General features: G+C 34.0%; 1 protein-coding gene across 1 annotated transcript; it reads left to right on the top strand.

The window, feature by feature from the left end:
* The first annotated feature begins 5,175 nt into the window (after nucleotides 1-5,175).
* On the top strand, nucleotides 5,176-14,902 carry LOC145595047 (protein REPRESSOR OF VERNALIZATION 1-like). Its single transcript, XM_081651405.1, has 8 exons — nucleotides 5,176-5,669; nucleotides 6,520-6,582; nucleotides 9,464-10,147; nucleotides 10,800-10,934; nucleotides 11,449-11,526; nucleotides 12,407-12,466; nucleotides 12,574-12,660; nucleotides 14,270-14,902. Exons 1-8 carry the CDS (start codon nucleotides 5,268-5,270, stop codon nucleotides 14,549-14,551), a joined length of 1,791 nt encoding a protein of 596 aa, XP_081507531.1. The 5' UTR covers nucleotides 5,176-5,267; the 3' UTR covers nucleotides 14,552-14,902.
* The last annotated feature ends 623 nt before the right edge of the window (nucleotides 14,903-15,525 follow it).

Here is a 15,525-nt window from a genome sequence, read left to right as displayed (position 1 = left end):
CAAGTAAATAGAAATAGAGAAAGTAATTATAAAGCAAAACCCAATTTGATAAAATTAAATTTTGGGCAGTAGTTGCAAACTTGCAATTCTCAACTTGCTAATTTGCTATTACTCGTACATCCTAAAGTTTATACTAGTAAAACAAATTAGAGGAAAATATTGAAATTTGGGAATCTTGAATTTAGTACTACTCTATAAAAATAAGTGGGTCTTAGGCTACGAGTTAGCCGTGGAATTAGCTGTGGAATTGTTGTACTTGTACATAAAGTTGCGCCTACTACTACAAATATTTATTTTTGCTGGACTTATGCCCCTTCTCACCCAATTTTGAGTAGTACTCCCTCCGTGTATTTTTTAAAGTGTTACAGTTTGACTATCACATAGTTATAGACAATTTATTTAACTTAAATAAAATAAAAGATAAGTGGGATAGTTGGAGTATTTAAAAATTGTAAAACAAAAATAGTGGGGTTAATAGTTTATTGAAAAGTAATGAATATGAGAGGAAAAATATATTAAAAAAAATAGTAGTGGGTTTGGGTGGGGACCATGAGAAGAGAACGATATTATATTTTAATATAGTTTTTTGCCAAAAAAAGAAGTGTAACACTTAAAAAACACGACCGGAAATAAAAAGTGTAACACTTAAAAAAAACACAGAGGGAGTACTTTTTTTTGGCCCCTTAGAGCATCCTTATTCATGAACAAAAAAAAATTGTTCATGTTACTTTCACAAAATATATATATATATATATATATACTTTCTTTCTCATATACATAAATCAAACAAATAATTTTTAATATTCTCCTCTTAAACAATGAACCAAAAAACAATATTGTTCATGTTACTATTCACTTACCTCACCTTCAATTTATTTTTTCCTAAAAATTAAAATACAATATTTATTATTAAAATAATCAATAAAAGTAAGTTTTGTCGGACAAATAATTTTCACAAATGGTTTGGTTTTCCAAACCATTCACATTTGTTCATGTCACTAGTCATCATTTCATATACTACCTCCGCTTCTTATTACTCGCAACAAATTCCTTTTTTGGAAGATTCACATTACTCGCAACAACTTACTTTCTTTCCTTTTATGGTAGGTTTTTTCTTATAAATTTACCATTTCACCCTTACTTATTTTATAACTCACAACATTACTACTCCTAATCCCCACTCTAAAAGATTCCCTCCCTCACTTTCTCTCTCCTGCACATGGACCACTTCCCTTTCCCTCCCTTTTAACTCCCCTAATACTTTACCCCTCCCCTTAATTAATCCCCCTTCAATCTTTTGCCTCGGCCTCCGCATTCTTGTACTTTGTTGCGAGTAATAAGAAGCGGAGGTAGTATTTTTTTTTTACATTATTTTATTTCAATAGTAACACAAATAATTTTATTTGTTCATTGTTAAAGATGCTCTTATCCTTGATGGACCCCCGACCCCCTCAGGCCTTCACGGACTCACTGTCCCCAGTAGTTTAACCAATTACGGAGCAGGTTAATGTAACCAACTATTGTATGCTTTCTTGTCAAAAAAATAAAATAATGTTCTATACTCTTTTTGGGGTTTTTACGTGTCTTATTAAAACTTAGCAAATATGTGTATGCAAAACTTTGACCAATAATATCTTTAATCACTAATAAGGCCTTGTTCACTTCACCTTAAAAAAATAATATTAAGTAAAAATAAGTTCAGTTCAGTAAAAATAATTTCAGTTCACTAAAATTCAGTTTTCTTAAAGAAGAATTATAATACAAAATCAGTAAAAATAATTTCAATTCAGTAAAATTAATTTAACTTCAGTAAAAATAATTTAAGTTCAGCAAATATAATTTTACTCAGTAAAAATAATTTCAGTTTAGCAAAAATAAGGTGAAATGAATGGGGCCTAAGTATAAGTATATACTCCCTCCGTTTTTTTTTTTTTTTTTTTTTTTTTTAATTTGCATCACTTCCCTTTTATGGGTGATTTTTTTATAAATGCATCACTTCTATTTTTGGTAAATTTATACTATATTTTATCATTTCTCTCTCTTACTTTAAACCCCACTTAAATTATTTTATCAATTCTCTCTCGTCCATGGTCATCACTTAAATAATAAAAAAATATATCATCTCTCACATACTTTCTCTTTCATTGTCATCATCTTACTTTTACTAATATTAATTTATTCACCCACTCACAATATTATATTACTCTACTAAAACTCCGTGTAATCCCAAGTGATGCAAAAAAAAAAAAAAAAAAAAAAAGAACGGAGTATAATTTATTTATTAAGTAGATTCCAACAAGTACTCACATGACTATATTTTTCTTATGTACTCCCTCTGTTTTTTAATACTTGCTTCATTTCTCCATACTCCCTCCGTGTTTTTTTAAGTGTTACACTTTCCATTTCCGGCCGTGTTTTTTTAAGTGTTACATAACACTTTCTTTTTTGGCAAAAAGTTACATTAAAATTCTATATCTCCCTCCTCTCATGGTCCCCACCCAAATCCACTATTACTTTTTTTTTATTATATCTTTCCTCTTACATTCATTATTTTTCACTAAACTATTAACCCCGCTATCTTTCTTTTACAATTTTTAATACTCTAACTACCCCACTAACCTCTTATTTTATTTAAGTTAATTAAATTGCCTAAAACTATGTGCCGGTCAAAGTGTAACACTTAAAAAAAAAAACACGGTGGGAGTACACGGAGTTTTAGGGGAAATTGGAGAAAGTAATAAGATATAGAGGTAGTGGAGTAGGCAGAAGATTAAAAAATTGGTAAAAGAAAAAGTGTTGGAGATAATTAAAGGAGAGATAATATAAAATTAATAAAATATGATTTATATTGGGTCCACTAGGTGAGAGAAATGAATTAAATATTGTAAAAACTTTCTAAATAAGGAAATGGAGCAAGTATTTAAAAACGGTTAAAAAAGGAAATTGGAGCAAGTATTTAAAAACGGAGGAAGTAAACAATTCACAGATATTGGTTAATGTGAGTCAAGTGAATCCCTACCTACCTTATAAAAAGTGAGAAAATACTCTTATGAATAGTGCATGGACATTTATATCCTTAAAATTATTATTTTACTTATTTACCCTCATTGAATTCAAAAGCCTTAAAATTGTCTCTTGAATCACCAAAATTGATTAATTGATTGTGTTTATTTCAATGTTTAAAGCATTTTTTAGACTCTCCATTTTTTACATTCTCCATATTTTACAAAGTATATAATTATTACTATGCAAATAGATATAATAAAATACCATGCAAATATTCATAAGGTATGCTAATTATATACTTCAAAATGTGCATTTACATGTTTACCCTTATTAATATGTACAAGTTTTTGTTTTGCCTCCATTAATGTTAATTGTTTTTTTTAAAAAAAATTGGCTTTTATTAATGTTAGTTGTTTATATAAAAAATTTTTTAGAAAAATATGCGAACAATTTTGCTTCTAATGCAGACATTATTTTTGCCTCTAAAAAAATTTTGTTTACATATATTATGTTATCAATGTAACCAAAAACAAAAAAAGCTTTCCGAACAAGACTAGCTATGGAACGCAACGCGCTCATTAGCCACCCTAGTATTGTAAAGAGTCCTAATGGGTCGCTTACAAAACAAGAAGGGGGTATCAAACAATTATTGACTACTGCAGTATGGGGTAACTAATTACCAAACAGGGTTAATATGTATGGAGAAATATCTAGTTTCTAGAATATAATGCTCACTTGGTGCATGGGAGATTCATGTTCGGTTGCATATATGTAGATTGTTCAATAGTAGATATTCTAATGAAACAACATAATTTAATTTGCTTTCCTCAAAAGTTAATTGGGACTCTCTTAGTCAACTTCATCCCCCAGAAGTCTACTAATAGATCAGGTATGGGCTGGTGTCTTGAACATTATATTCCCTATGTTCAACAAATGAAGATGATCGGGAAGGATGTACGTAGTAGATTTGTTACAGGTTAAGGATGTACGGCAACTCTTATGGACCTTACAACAAATTGTAGATCTTCGAAAGAGTTTCTATTGACTCCTGGTGTAGCATCCACAAAGTTGACTGAAGCAGAGTTCACTGGCACATCAACTTGCATCTATGCCTTCTTCTAGTCTTACTTTCTTTCCACTTTGTAATTGTTAAAATGTTTTAGCCCATGTAAAAAAAAATTAAAAAAATAAAAAATAAAATAAAAATAAAAATAAAGTATGTAGTTCACTAGTTTTTATTCATCACTTTAGAGTATTAAACTTTTAGATGCTTTTGTACTTTGTATTCATCAATATAGAGTATTAAATTTCATAGTCTTTTTAATAGAGGAAGTATGTAAAAGACTATGAAATAGGAAGTATATGACACTAATATCTCAAGTCATAATTACAAAAAAAATATATACGTAATATATAAAGTTGATATTTTGAAAGTATATCTCATGAATTATCGTAACAAATTCTCATGAAAGTATATTTTTTCCAACACATAAATGATAAAATCACTATGTGCTTAAGTAGGAAGTGTGTGCGAGTATAGTGTAAAGATCGATCATATACTACGTATATGATTAACCGATTACGCACAATTGCAAAACTTATAATTATACGCGCAATTGTCAATTTAGGTATTCGAATCGGGTTTGGTTTGGGTTAAATCAGGTCTCGAGTCATATTCATGTCAAATTGTCAAATCACGTCAAGTCAATTTGATTATGTTGGGTCGTTTATCCTTTCGGGTGTAGCCCAAGTTTGGTTCGACTTAATTTTGAATTTTGTTTTATTCCGAGTTTAAGAATGATCAAAAGAGTTTGGTTTGGATAGAATATAAAGCGGGTAAATATAGGTTCAGGTTATGTTTTGATCACATCAATACACATGTTGTGTCGTGTTATAAATAATTTCAGATTTGGATCGGGTCAAGTGCTAGTTTGGGTTCAAATCATAGTCGAGTTAGCATAAATAAGTTACCAGTTAATATCAGCTCGGGTGCAAGTTTGGGTTAAGGTCATTGAGTATCACGTTAAATCAATCATTGGTTAATACGGAGTATCTTAATATCAGGTTGGGTTCAGGTCAATTTTCGAGTCACTACTAGTCCGTATCAACCACTATTCTGCCATATGTCTGATTCAGATCATTGTCGATTCAGGTCTTCACAATTTTTGACACCTCTTTTACCCCGTAGTCCCACACATACACCCAAGTACTCAACATATAAAATCAGCATCTCCTTAAAAAAACCTCGAATTCAGCCAACAATGGTGACACGAAGATTAACAGAGGTATCAACCAGCGACGACGAAGGAGCTCCCAAGCCCTCTAGCAGCGACGAAGACACCATCCCTTTGCACAAACGCCGCCATCGCCGGAGTCGCACCAGCAGCCGCCGTGCGCCGCCACCACCACCTCCTAAGCGCCGGAAAAAGGTGCAAATTCCCGACGAAGATGAGGATGAAGATGAACTACTTGAAGAAGAAGCCGGGAATCTAGAGAAGGAAGTTGAGGAAGATGATGATGAAGAGGAGGAGGAAGAAGAAGAAGAGGAGGCTGTTCAGGAAGATGCTAAGCCTATTGGTGATGTAATTAGGGTTTCTGGGAAAGGTAGAGGTCAGAAGAAACATTATAAGGAGTTTGAATTTGATGGTAATCGTTTTGAGCTGGTGAGTTTTGATGTTTCTCTATTTTTTTTTAAATTTTTTTCGACATTTTGGTGATAATGCTTTGTAATTGATGTTTTGATTTGGGTGATTTTTGTGAATTTTTGGTTTTTATTTTGGTTGTGTTGAGGAATTGATGTGAAATTGATGAATGTGTGATTTTTATTGTGGGGGGTTTAGGGTTAGGTTTTACTTTAGTTTCTGCCAATTTGTTTGATTGGTAATCATTGAAACTAATTTTGTGCTGTTTCTTGAAAAAATGTTATTAGGTTTTAATGAATTTAGCTTAGTTGATTGATTTGTGGCTGTTTTTGGTCGATGATGATGGAGAGACCCAATGGTTTGGAAGAACTAGATGGAATAGAGAGCATTATAGGATAAATGAAGTAGTTTGATCATATTGCTGAGTAATGAGATTTGATGTTATCCCCGGCATTTGAACTTGTTGGCTTGATGAAACATCTCTTGAAGTTTAAAGTGGTAATCTTTGCCATTTTTTGCTGCTTAAAATCTTCATATGTTGGTGTTGTTTACGTTAGATCTCTCTTGAGAATTGATGAAGGTTTTGGAATTATTATTTATTGTTGTATTCATGGGGAGTGGTTGTTTTTTCTTAGTTTAGGGTGTGTTCTATACAACGTATTTTGTCTGAACTTCTTGCCAATACTAAAAGTTATTGGGACATTTTGCCTGAAGTGAACTTATATATTGTCTGAGATGTCAGATTATGTTGAGTGGAACACACCCTTAGTAAAGATTGTGAAGTCTCTTCCTACCTTCTTCACCCTCTTTTCCGTAGAAAAATGTTGAAATCAAATTTTATTTTCATGTATGTTGTTAATCTTGGATGCAGGAAGATCCTGTGCTATTGACTCCAGAGGATAAGAGTCAAAAGCCTTATGTAGCAATCATCAAGGTAATTTTCTATCACTCAATAGATCTATCTAGTCTGATTACTCTGATATGATGCATTACAATATGGGACGACATAATGCCTTAAAATTTCTTTCCTGCCTTCTAGTGTAGAAAACATCTGGTAACCTATATTATTCATGTAATTCATGTTCAGATGTACACAAACCTACATATATCTTATTTGGACTCAAAGAATATACACAAACCTAGGATATATCTTATTCATGTTCAGTATGACAATAGTCCAGCATTATTGAATTATCACACTGTAGTAGAATCTTAGGAAATCCAAGTGTAATAATTTCATTGTTCTGTTCGTGGGAGTCATTCTTTGTAAATGAATTTCCATGCTCTATGAATCCTGAAATATGGTCAAATGTTCAATTTTTGCACAGTACATGATTAATAAGTTCTTCTTGCACCTGCAAGCAAATGAATAGGATCAATTTATTTATTTATATTTTTTTTTTTTAAAAAAAAAGAAATGAAAAAAAGGGAAATTTTCTTTGGTAACACTCTAGTTTTTATTTTTCTCAGTGGTAAATTGCAAAAAAACTTATTATCATTGGTAAACTTTAACTAGTTATAAATTTTCAATGGTAAACTTAATGAAATAATTTAGTTGATTATTAACTATGGTTAAGATTATTTCAAAATAAAAACAAGAAAATTCCTAAAATACCCTTACTTAAAACACTTAAATACCTAAAATGCCCCACTTAAACATAACCTACCATCATCATCTTCATCCTTACATTTCATCATCTGACAAACAAGCTCCACCCCATTGCCACCGACCAACCACTTCTCCATCACCTCCACCCACTCAAGCACCCGCACCTAGCCCTTCCTTTGCTTTGGGCTTGTAGCAGAATTCTACCAACAATAATCGATTTTTGCGAATTTTTGTAATTGATCTTCAAATTGCAAAATCAAATTTTTTAGCCAACCCCATTGATCTTCTTCTTGTTGCTATGATTGTTGCATTTAGGGTTGAAATTAGGCTAAATTACTAGAGAATTGTCCTACAAATTAATCAGAAAATCAAACCTTGCAATTAAATTTGGGGAAATTAGGTTGATAATAAACCGAATTGGGGCTTTATATGCTGAAATTGACGGGCCACTATCTTAATTGAAGAGGGCTAGTTGCGAATTTCGATTGGTGCTGCCTTGAGGATCTTATGTTGGTGGCGAATGGTGGCGAGTGCGGCTGTGATTTTTGCTAAGCTGCGGTGTTGCCGTTGTTGTGGCGTTTGCGATTGTGGAGCAGTTGATATGTGGGTCGAATCGGAGCAGCGCCAGTACTAATTGCGGTAGGTTGTGGGCTGCAATTGGTGGTTCAATGGCGAGGTAGAATTGGTGAAGGTGAATTTTGTAGATTGGTGGAGCAGGGGATATCCGGTGAGTTGGTTGTTGTTGGTGAATGGTGGTGTTGCAGTGATGCGTGGATGGAGTAGCAGTCGGAGAGGGCTGAGATTGGTGATGTAGGGTGAAGCAGGGGGTGTATTGGGCAGCAAGGTTGAGTGGCGGTTGGAGATGGTGGATGACGGTGGTTGTGGTCGGGTGGTGCGATAATAGTTGAGATTAGGTAATGGTGGAATGGGCTAGTTTGAAGGGGAGTGGTTCTGGGCGATGGCGGCGGCTAGGCGGTGGTTCTGGTTGCTGGTAGTAGTTTTTGGGTTGAAGGATTTTGGATGAAAAACTGGAATTGAGATTAGGGCTAAGTTAGTCATTAAGTCTTTAGTTAACTAAGGTTAAGCTTAGAATTTCATTAAGTTTACCATTGAAAATTTATACCTAGTTAAAGTTTACCAATGATAATAAGTTTTTTTGCAATTTACCACTGAGAAAAATAAAAACTAGAGTGTTACCAAAGAGAATTTCCCAAACTTTTTTTTAACATTTACCTCAGTGCAACTTCATTATTGAATTTTATATTGATACAGCTGATTGTGTGAATGCAATGTATGGCAATTAGATTTAGCATTTGTTCTCTCCCATCATCAGTGATTTTGATATAAAGATGGGACCCTAGGAGAGTTTTTCCATGTATACACCTGTTTGTCTGTATATTAAATTTCGTTACCATTGGCTGATTTTAATTATCCCATCAATCAGAAATTTATGCTGAATTAGCTAGTAGTTTTAGAGAGGATTGGGCTTCTATTACATGATTCTTTTTTTTTTTTTTTCCCTTCATGTATTTAAGCTCCCCTGCCCTTCTATCTTTAGTCCCTGCTTCTTTGATTCTGCCATGGCACATTCATTCTTCATTGACTTTAAGTGATATATTTCGGAAGTGGCGATTGTGATAACAATGGGGAAGCCAATATTTCAAATTTGAGGGGGCTAAATTTTAATGAAGTTAGTCCAAGGATTATGACATACATATATGATTGACACTTGTTTGAAAAAATGTGGAACTACATTATAGGCAACTCTCTCTCTCTCTCTCTTTTCCTTATGGGTTACAGCATTATGATAATTGAAATATTTTTTCTTTTTAACAACCAAATATAAAACCATTACAAGGAATTTAATTTAAAAGGTAGCAAGCTTTGTAGGGGCTGAACCCCCCCCCTAGCTCTCTCTGCCCATGTGTGTCAACATTTGAAGTGATTGGATCAAATGATGGGAATAACATGATATGATTTCAAGTCTCAACCACATTTTTCCCTATCTGATATTTTATGATTAATACCTGGTTATGAAAGTTTCATCTTTTACCTGTCCTAACCTTAATAAACTCTTGCGTCTGAAACTCTGCAAAAAGAGAATTTAAAAGGAAGATGTGCTGTTGTGACATGTCCTGTTTTGTGTGAAATGCAAAGCTTAACTGCTTGATAGAACTTACCCCTTTAAACCATATATCTGGTGCAGGAAATAACTCAGTCCAAAAATGGGAACATGATGGTCACTGGACAGTGGTTCTACCGTCCTGAAGAAGCTGACCGGAAAGGTGGCGGAAGCTGGTTAGCTCGTGATACAAGAGAGCTTTTTTATAGTTTCCACAGAGATGATGTTCCTGCAGAGTCTGTGATGCACAAGTGTGTAGTCCATTTTGTGCCATTAAATAAGCAGCTGCCCAACCGCAAACTACACCCTGGCTTCATTGTACAGAAGGTGTATGACACTGTGGAAAGGAAGCTATGGAAGCTCACCGATAAAGATTATGAGGACGGAAAACAGGAGGAAATTGATGTCTTGGTGCAGAAAACAATTTCCCGTCTTGGTGAGCTTCCTGACATTGAGATAGAGGAAATTCCTCCAGCTTCGTTGGAAGAGCTTGTAAAAAACAAGCGAGCGCTGAAGAAGCGGCACCTATCTCCAGTAGATGTGTCAAAGGTGGATGAAGGGTCACTTAAATCTCCCAGAGTTGAGACCCCAGGTAGCTGTGTTGCCAATGCATCCAAATATTTCTCCATCTTGGCTGAAGCAAAGGCACTGACAAAGGAGATGCAGCGAGATAAATGGTTGGAAAAGCTTCTCCAAGGAGTTGAGTCTGTATGTTCTTCAACTGACAATTCTAACGTTGATAAGGAATTTCGAGAAGAGAGTACGAAGGTATGTATGTTCTTCGACCGACTACTATTTGAGATTTGTTCACACCCTTAGTTATGGGTGATAACAAGCAGAATTAGAGCTTGAGCTTAGGATTTGTACTTGAGCATTTTGAGCAAAATTTATTCAAGCTTGGTTCGTTTTATAACTCCAATTAGTAATCCCTGACCAAGCAATTAATATTTCAAGCTATAATATCCATATTTCTAATCGTTTTATTGTACATTTGTACTCTTATATATTCATCAGCACTTTGTTACATCTATATTTTCTCAGAAGTTGTCACTCTATTTTATTTATTTATTTATTTATTTTTCAGAGTATTTTTCTAATTTGTTTTATGTATTTAATCTTGGTTACTCTTACTAGCGTTTGAGCTGATTTTAGCTGGAATCAGCTTGACTTTCCTAGTTTTTGAGCCCTCCTCAAATTCATTTCAATTTTGACTAGTTTGATTTATATATATACTTTTCTTTGTTGCAATCAAATTATTTCACTATATCCTCTAGTATAATAGTCTTTTTACTTTTGATTTTTTCATATATATATATATATATATATATATATATATATATATATATATATATATATATATATATATATATTAAGACAAGATAATAGTATTCACAGACTCCTTATATATTTTTAATCACAGGGTATCAATAGCTTTACATGGCCAGATTCTGCTGTATCAGCCATTGTAGCTTTGGAGAAGGCTTCACATGAGGCATTTATATCTGATTTTAGCAAATACAACCAGAAGATGAGGCAGCTGTCTTTCAATCTCAAGGTCAGTGTCATATTCTTCTCTCTGATGGAAGTGAGACAGGTCTCTGGCTCTGTACACTTGCTAAGATTTGTTTAATATGAAATTAACCTTCCATGACTTTCAAATTTATGTCTGCACATTTTGATGGTTAGGGTAAATCATTGTCTTTGAAGCTGCAGTTGTGGGTTAGATCTGGTTCTTTGTTATGCATATCAAGATCCTGGTTCCACTGTTACGAGTCATTGCTCTTTTATATGGTTACTTTTGGCAAGTATACCTTCCATGGCTTTCAAATTCTTGTCTGCACATATTGATCCCTTAAGTACAATGAGCATTTACTGAATTTGATGATCAGAGTGAACTATTCTTTATGAAGCTGTAAATGTGGTTAGATCTGGTTGGTTCTAGATGAGGCATATCAAAATCCAGATGGTTCCTCTAATGCGAGTCATTTGGTGGGGAAGGGGGGTTAGAGGTGGGGTGTGTATTTCCTCTAAGATAACTGAGATTAACATTATCTTTGTCTAATTTTCAGGGTAAACTAGCCAGGCGACTGTTGAGTGGAGAATTAGAACCTTCAAAAATTTTGAGCATGACACCGACTGAACTGAAGGTATTTATTAATTTATTGGGTTAATTATGTATGCAAATGTTTACTTCAATCTTGCTTAGGATGGATCATGAGTTTGGGTACCCAAAAAATTTTCCTTTTTTTTTGTGGATGATTGAAATGTAATGTTTTTCTTTGTTTAGCACCTAATAAGTTCCTTTTTTTAGTTGGCAGATCATGCCTTAAGGGCATAACAAGTGTAACATTGTTGCGGCTTACTACTGATGGACATTTTTCTATTTTGTGCCTATTGAGTGTCAAAATCTCTAATACAACAATTTGTCTACTGAAATTTATTTGCATATAATGTTGATGATACATGTTGATGCTTGAAGGTATATATCATTATAATGCGCTCTCAATTCTTATTTTCACTAGAAACTATTGGAGACTGGAATTATGTCCCCCCTGTTCTCTCACATACATTTTCCCATTCAACTGCACAGTATAATATCACAGATCCTTCCCCACTTGACCAGTCTAGAGCAGATGTAGGAAATGGACCAAGCTGTCAGTTAATGACTTCATGCATCTCATTGCTTAAGCTGTCTCCAGTGAAGTAGTGCGCTTTATATTATAAAGGAGCATCTTATGAGATGGAGGAAAAAAGATAAATATATTTTACTTTCTGTGACTGCAAGAGAAAAAAAAAAATGTATACAATGAGTCTGTTGGTATTTAAGTAGTATCAGACACTCTTGCTGTTGATACAATTCCTATCTGTAACTGTTATTCACTGGTTTATATTCTGATGTGAACACTAGCTTAACTTTTAAAACAGGTCAATGATTTTTTTATATTTTAGATACATGATTGTGGGGTCTTATCTCTGAATATATATTTTCTACCAACTTACTGTGTCAACTCTCTCTTTACAATGCAGGAGGGTTTAACTACAGAGGAAATAACTTGTAATCAGCCTGAGGAGGCAGCAAAAATGCAGGTCAATTTCTTTTGTGTTGGCAATGTGTTAATTGGTGTTTAAGCCAAAGCTTTCTCCTTGCCTTATTATATAACGTACAAATATTGTTTCCACATTTGAAATTGCAGATGACTGATGCTCTTTGCAAGAGGTGCAACGTGAGAAAAGTTGGTCTTGTAGATATCATACAAGCAGGTCATGGTGATCGCTATCAGGTCAGTTGATTTCTGTGCTATTGATTGATTATTTTAAACTTGTCCTAAAATAAAGCCATCAATGCATTTATAAATATTGTGCTTCTTTCTGTTGATTGTACAAGAATATATTTATAATTTGTGATAAAAAGGTTTGGTCCCTTGTTAATTTTTCCCACACTAAGGAAACTATGTCCTCCTTAGTTTTGCGACTCTTTGTCTATCTTTGATGTAATATGGTGCAGTATTCTTTACTTCAATAAATATGAAAATCGAATTGTAAATAGCTTGGTACTAGATTCATGATAATCTGACAGGATAGACACCTTGAGAATGTTCTTGGTGTTTGGTCATTTTCATTATTGTTCTGTAGTATGCAGGATAAATACAATATATGTTAATATTTAGCGAGTATTGTGAGTGATTTGTGACCAAGTCAGTTGCTGTCATAAGTTTGACTGGATAGAAGTCACAGAACCATCAAATAGGACTCTTATTTTATCCATGAAGCTGAATAATAACTCAGAGACCTAATTCTTGTAAGCAATTGGATGTTTTTATTGATTATTGGGTAAAGAGATAACAAGGATCAAAGTCCTTAAAAATTACCAGAGTAGAAATTACCATGTCATTAAGAATTGAATGGTTGTGAAGAGGACTCCATATTATTTCCTTTCTAGGGGGTGGGTTTGGAGATAGTGGTGGTTCCCTTTTGTGTGTGTGCGTGTGTGATTGTTTTTTTTTGGTGGGGGGGGGGGGGGGGGGGGGGGAACAGGGGATTTTGTTTCCAGTCAAATAATGTGGATTTTGCTTGTTTAATTAGTAGGCCTCTTTCCTTAATATTTGTGGATCAACAAATATTCGAAAAGTGAGAAGCAATGGTGACCGTAGAAACAATTGAGAGTTTTAAACTTTTAAAGTAAGGAGGACAAGGGAGGTCAGTGAATCTGGGCTGGGGTTGGGAGTTTGTGGGTTTTATTTATTCAGCCGCATAATTGGAATCAGTTATGGCTTATCTCATAGGTTCATACAACTGCCCACTTGATACCAATTGTTCCGCCAGGCAGGGCCTAAGTAATAGTATACTGGATTTGGACCTTTATTATGCTATAAGCCAATATATGGTACCTATTTATGCTAAATTTAATCGCCATACCTGAAACATATCAGAGGCCTGGTTCTATAAGCGTACATGGAGAAAATGTATGATGTATTCAGTTAGGCCAATATTATTACCTCATTCAGACATCTTTAATGGGTCATATGAGCTCATTGTTTAAATGCCTAGTGTTTACATCCTTCTCTAATAACTGACCATTTTCAATCTGACACACATTGATGAAATGATTAAATGTAGTCAAATGGCTGACTTGCCCCTAATGAATGTTTAGTTTTTGTATGAAAAGTTGCTCATAAATAGCGAGGAAGGATAATTTTGCTGCCTTCTTATAATTTTACCTTGCATTAATGGACACTTGTTTGATCATTGTTTGACAAAATGGCCTCTATTTAGAGAAGAGGGTAGCAATTTTTCGTATTTGACCCTTACTATGAATCCTCACGTTCCCTTGATCTGCTAGCAAATTTTGCCTGATTTGATTTACTGTTAACATTCCTGGATGATTTGCAGTTGGAATGTGTTGCTTGTGGTAATATGTGGTACGCTTCTAGAGACGAGGCAGCGATGCTGACAATTGATGGTCCCAGCACTGGTCCCAGTGTTGGTACTGCACCATGGGCTACATCAAAATTCGAAAATGTAGAGAAAAAGAAGATAATTAGTCCTCGTGATGCAGACAAGGCAGATACGGCAAAGAAAAGCATTGAAGGTTCCACTCCAGTTTTGGAGACTCAGAAATCTTTCAACAAGTCCAAGAGTGATGGCATAACATCTCCTAGAAACCCCAAGTAGCTGCTGTACGGCATCGTAGTTTAGCCCTAACCTCAATTGGACAGAATCATTACTGTAAAGCGTTGTATATATACTACTCCGTGTGATTATACACCCAGAAGGCAGTCCACATAGCCATCAGATCCTTAGTTAGCTAGGGAATATAGAACGATTGCGAGTCAGGTTATCGGCTCTTCTATTGCAAGAGCAATGACCCTCGGATTCACTGATAATACTCCGTACCATTTAATGGTGTAAAGAAGTAGGTTTATCCTCTTTGTCTCCTATTTGTTATAGTACTGTGTTTTTTTCTAACCAAACTAATGTCAATTATGTTTGCCATGAATACAGCTGATGTAATGGAGGATGAATGTAATGCGAGTCATTATTTTTTCTACTTGCAAACCACCGTATTTCACTATTTAATTTCACCTTAAATAACTAGGTTGAAATCATTAATTAGAATAGGGCTCATCTATACTTAGTATTTAAAAACACAAACCAAAATTGACACATGTCATCATTCTTTCTCACCTTTCTTTATTCATTCTCCCTCCTTATGTTTTCAAAGAAATTCTCTTTTCATCTCCCCCTATATTTCTCAATAACTTTAATATTTTGTAATCTTTATTTTAATTCAATAACAAATTAAATTTCCTAAACCTTCTCCTCTTCTCATTATTCCATCTATCAATTCAATTTATTCACATTCATAATTCATTTCTTTAATTTGACCCCTTATCTTCCCCCTCTTCTTATATAAATACAAATTTTCAATAAAGATTTTTTCACACTCATTAAGTTTCAAAAACTTAAAAATTAGATAAACATCTCTCAAAATTCTATGTGAAATTTCTACAACAATGAGGATGATGATTGAAAAGGGAAATATTGAGGTGGCAAGAATACTATGGAAATTCCATGGGATGACATTGTTTGCGTGTCATGGGGTTTTAATTTTGAAGATATTAAGCGCAATATAAGAGACATATATT

The sequence above is a fragment of the Chenopodium album genome, chromosome 2 (genome assembly GCF_948465745.1).
Source record: "Chenopodium album chromosome 2, dcCheAlbu1.1, whole genome shotgun sequence".
NCBI lineage: Eukaryota > Viridiplantae > Streptophyta > Magnoliopsida > Caryophyllales > Amaranthaceae > Chenopodium > Chenopodium album.
This window is presented reverse-complemented; position numbering and strand designations above follow the sequence as displayed.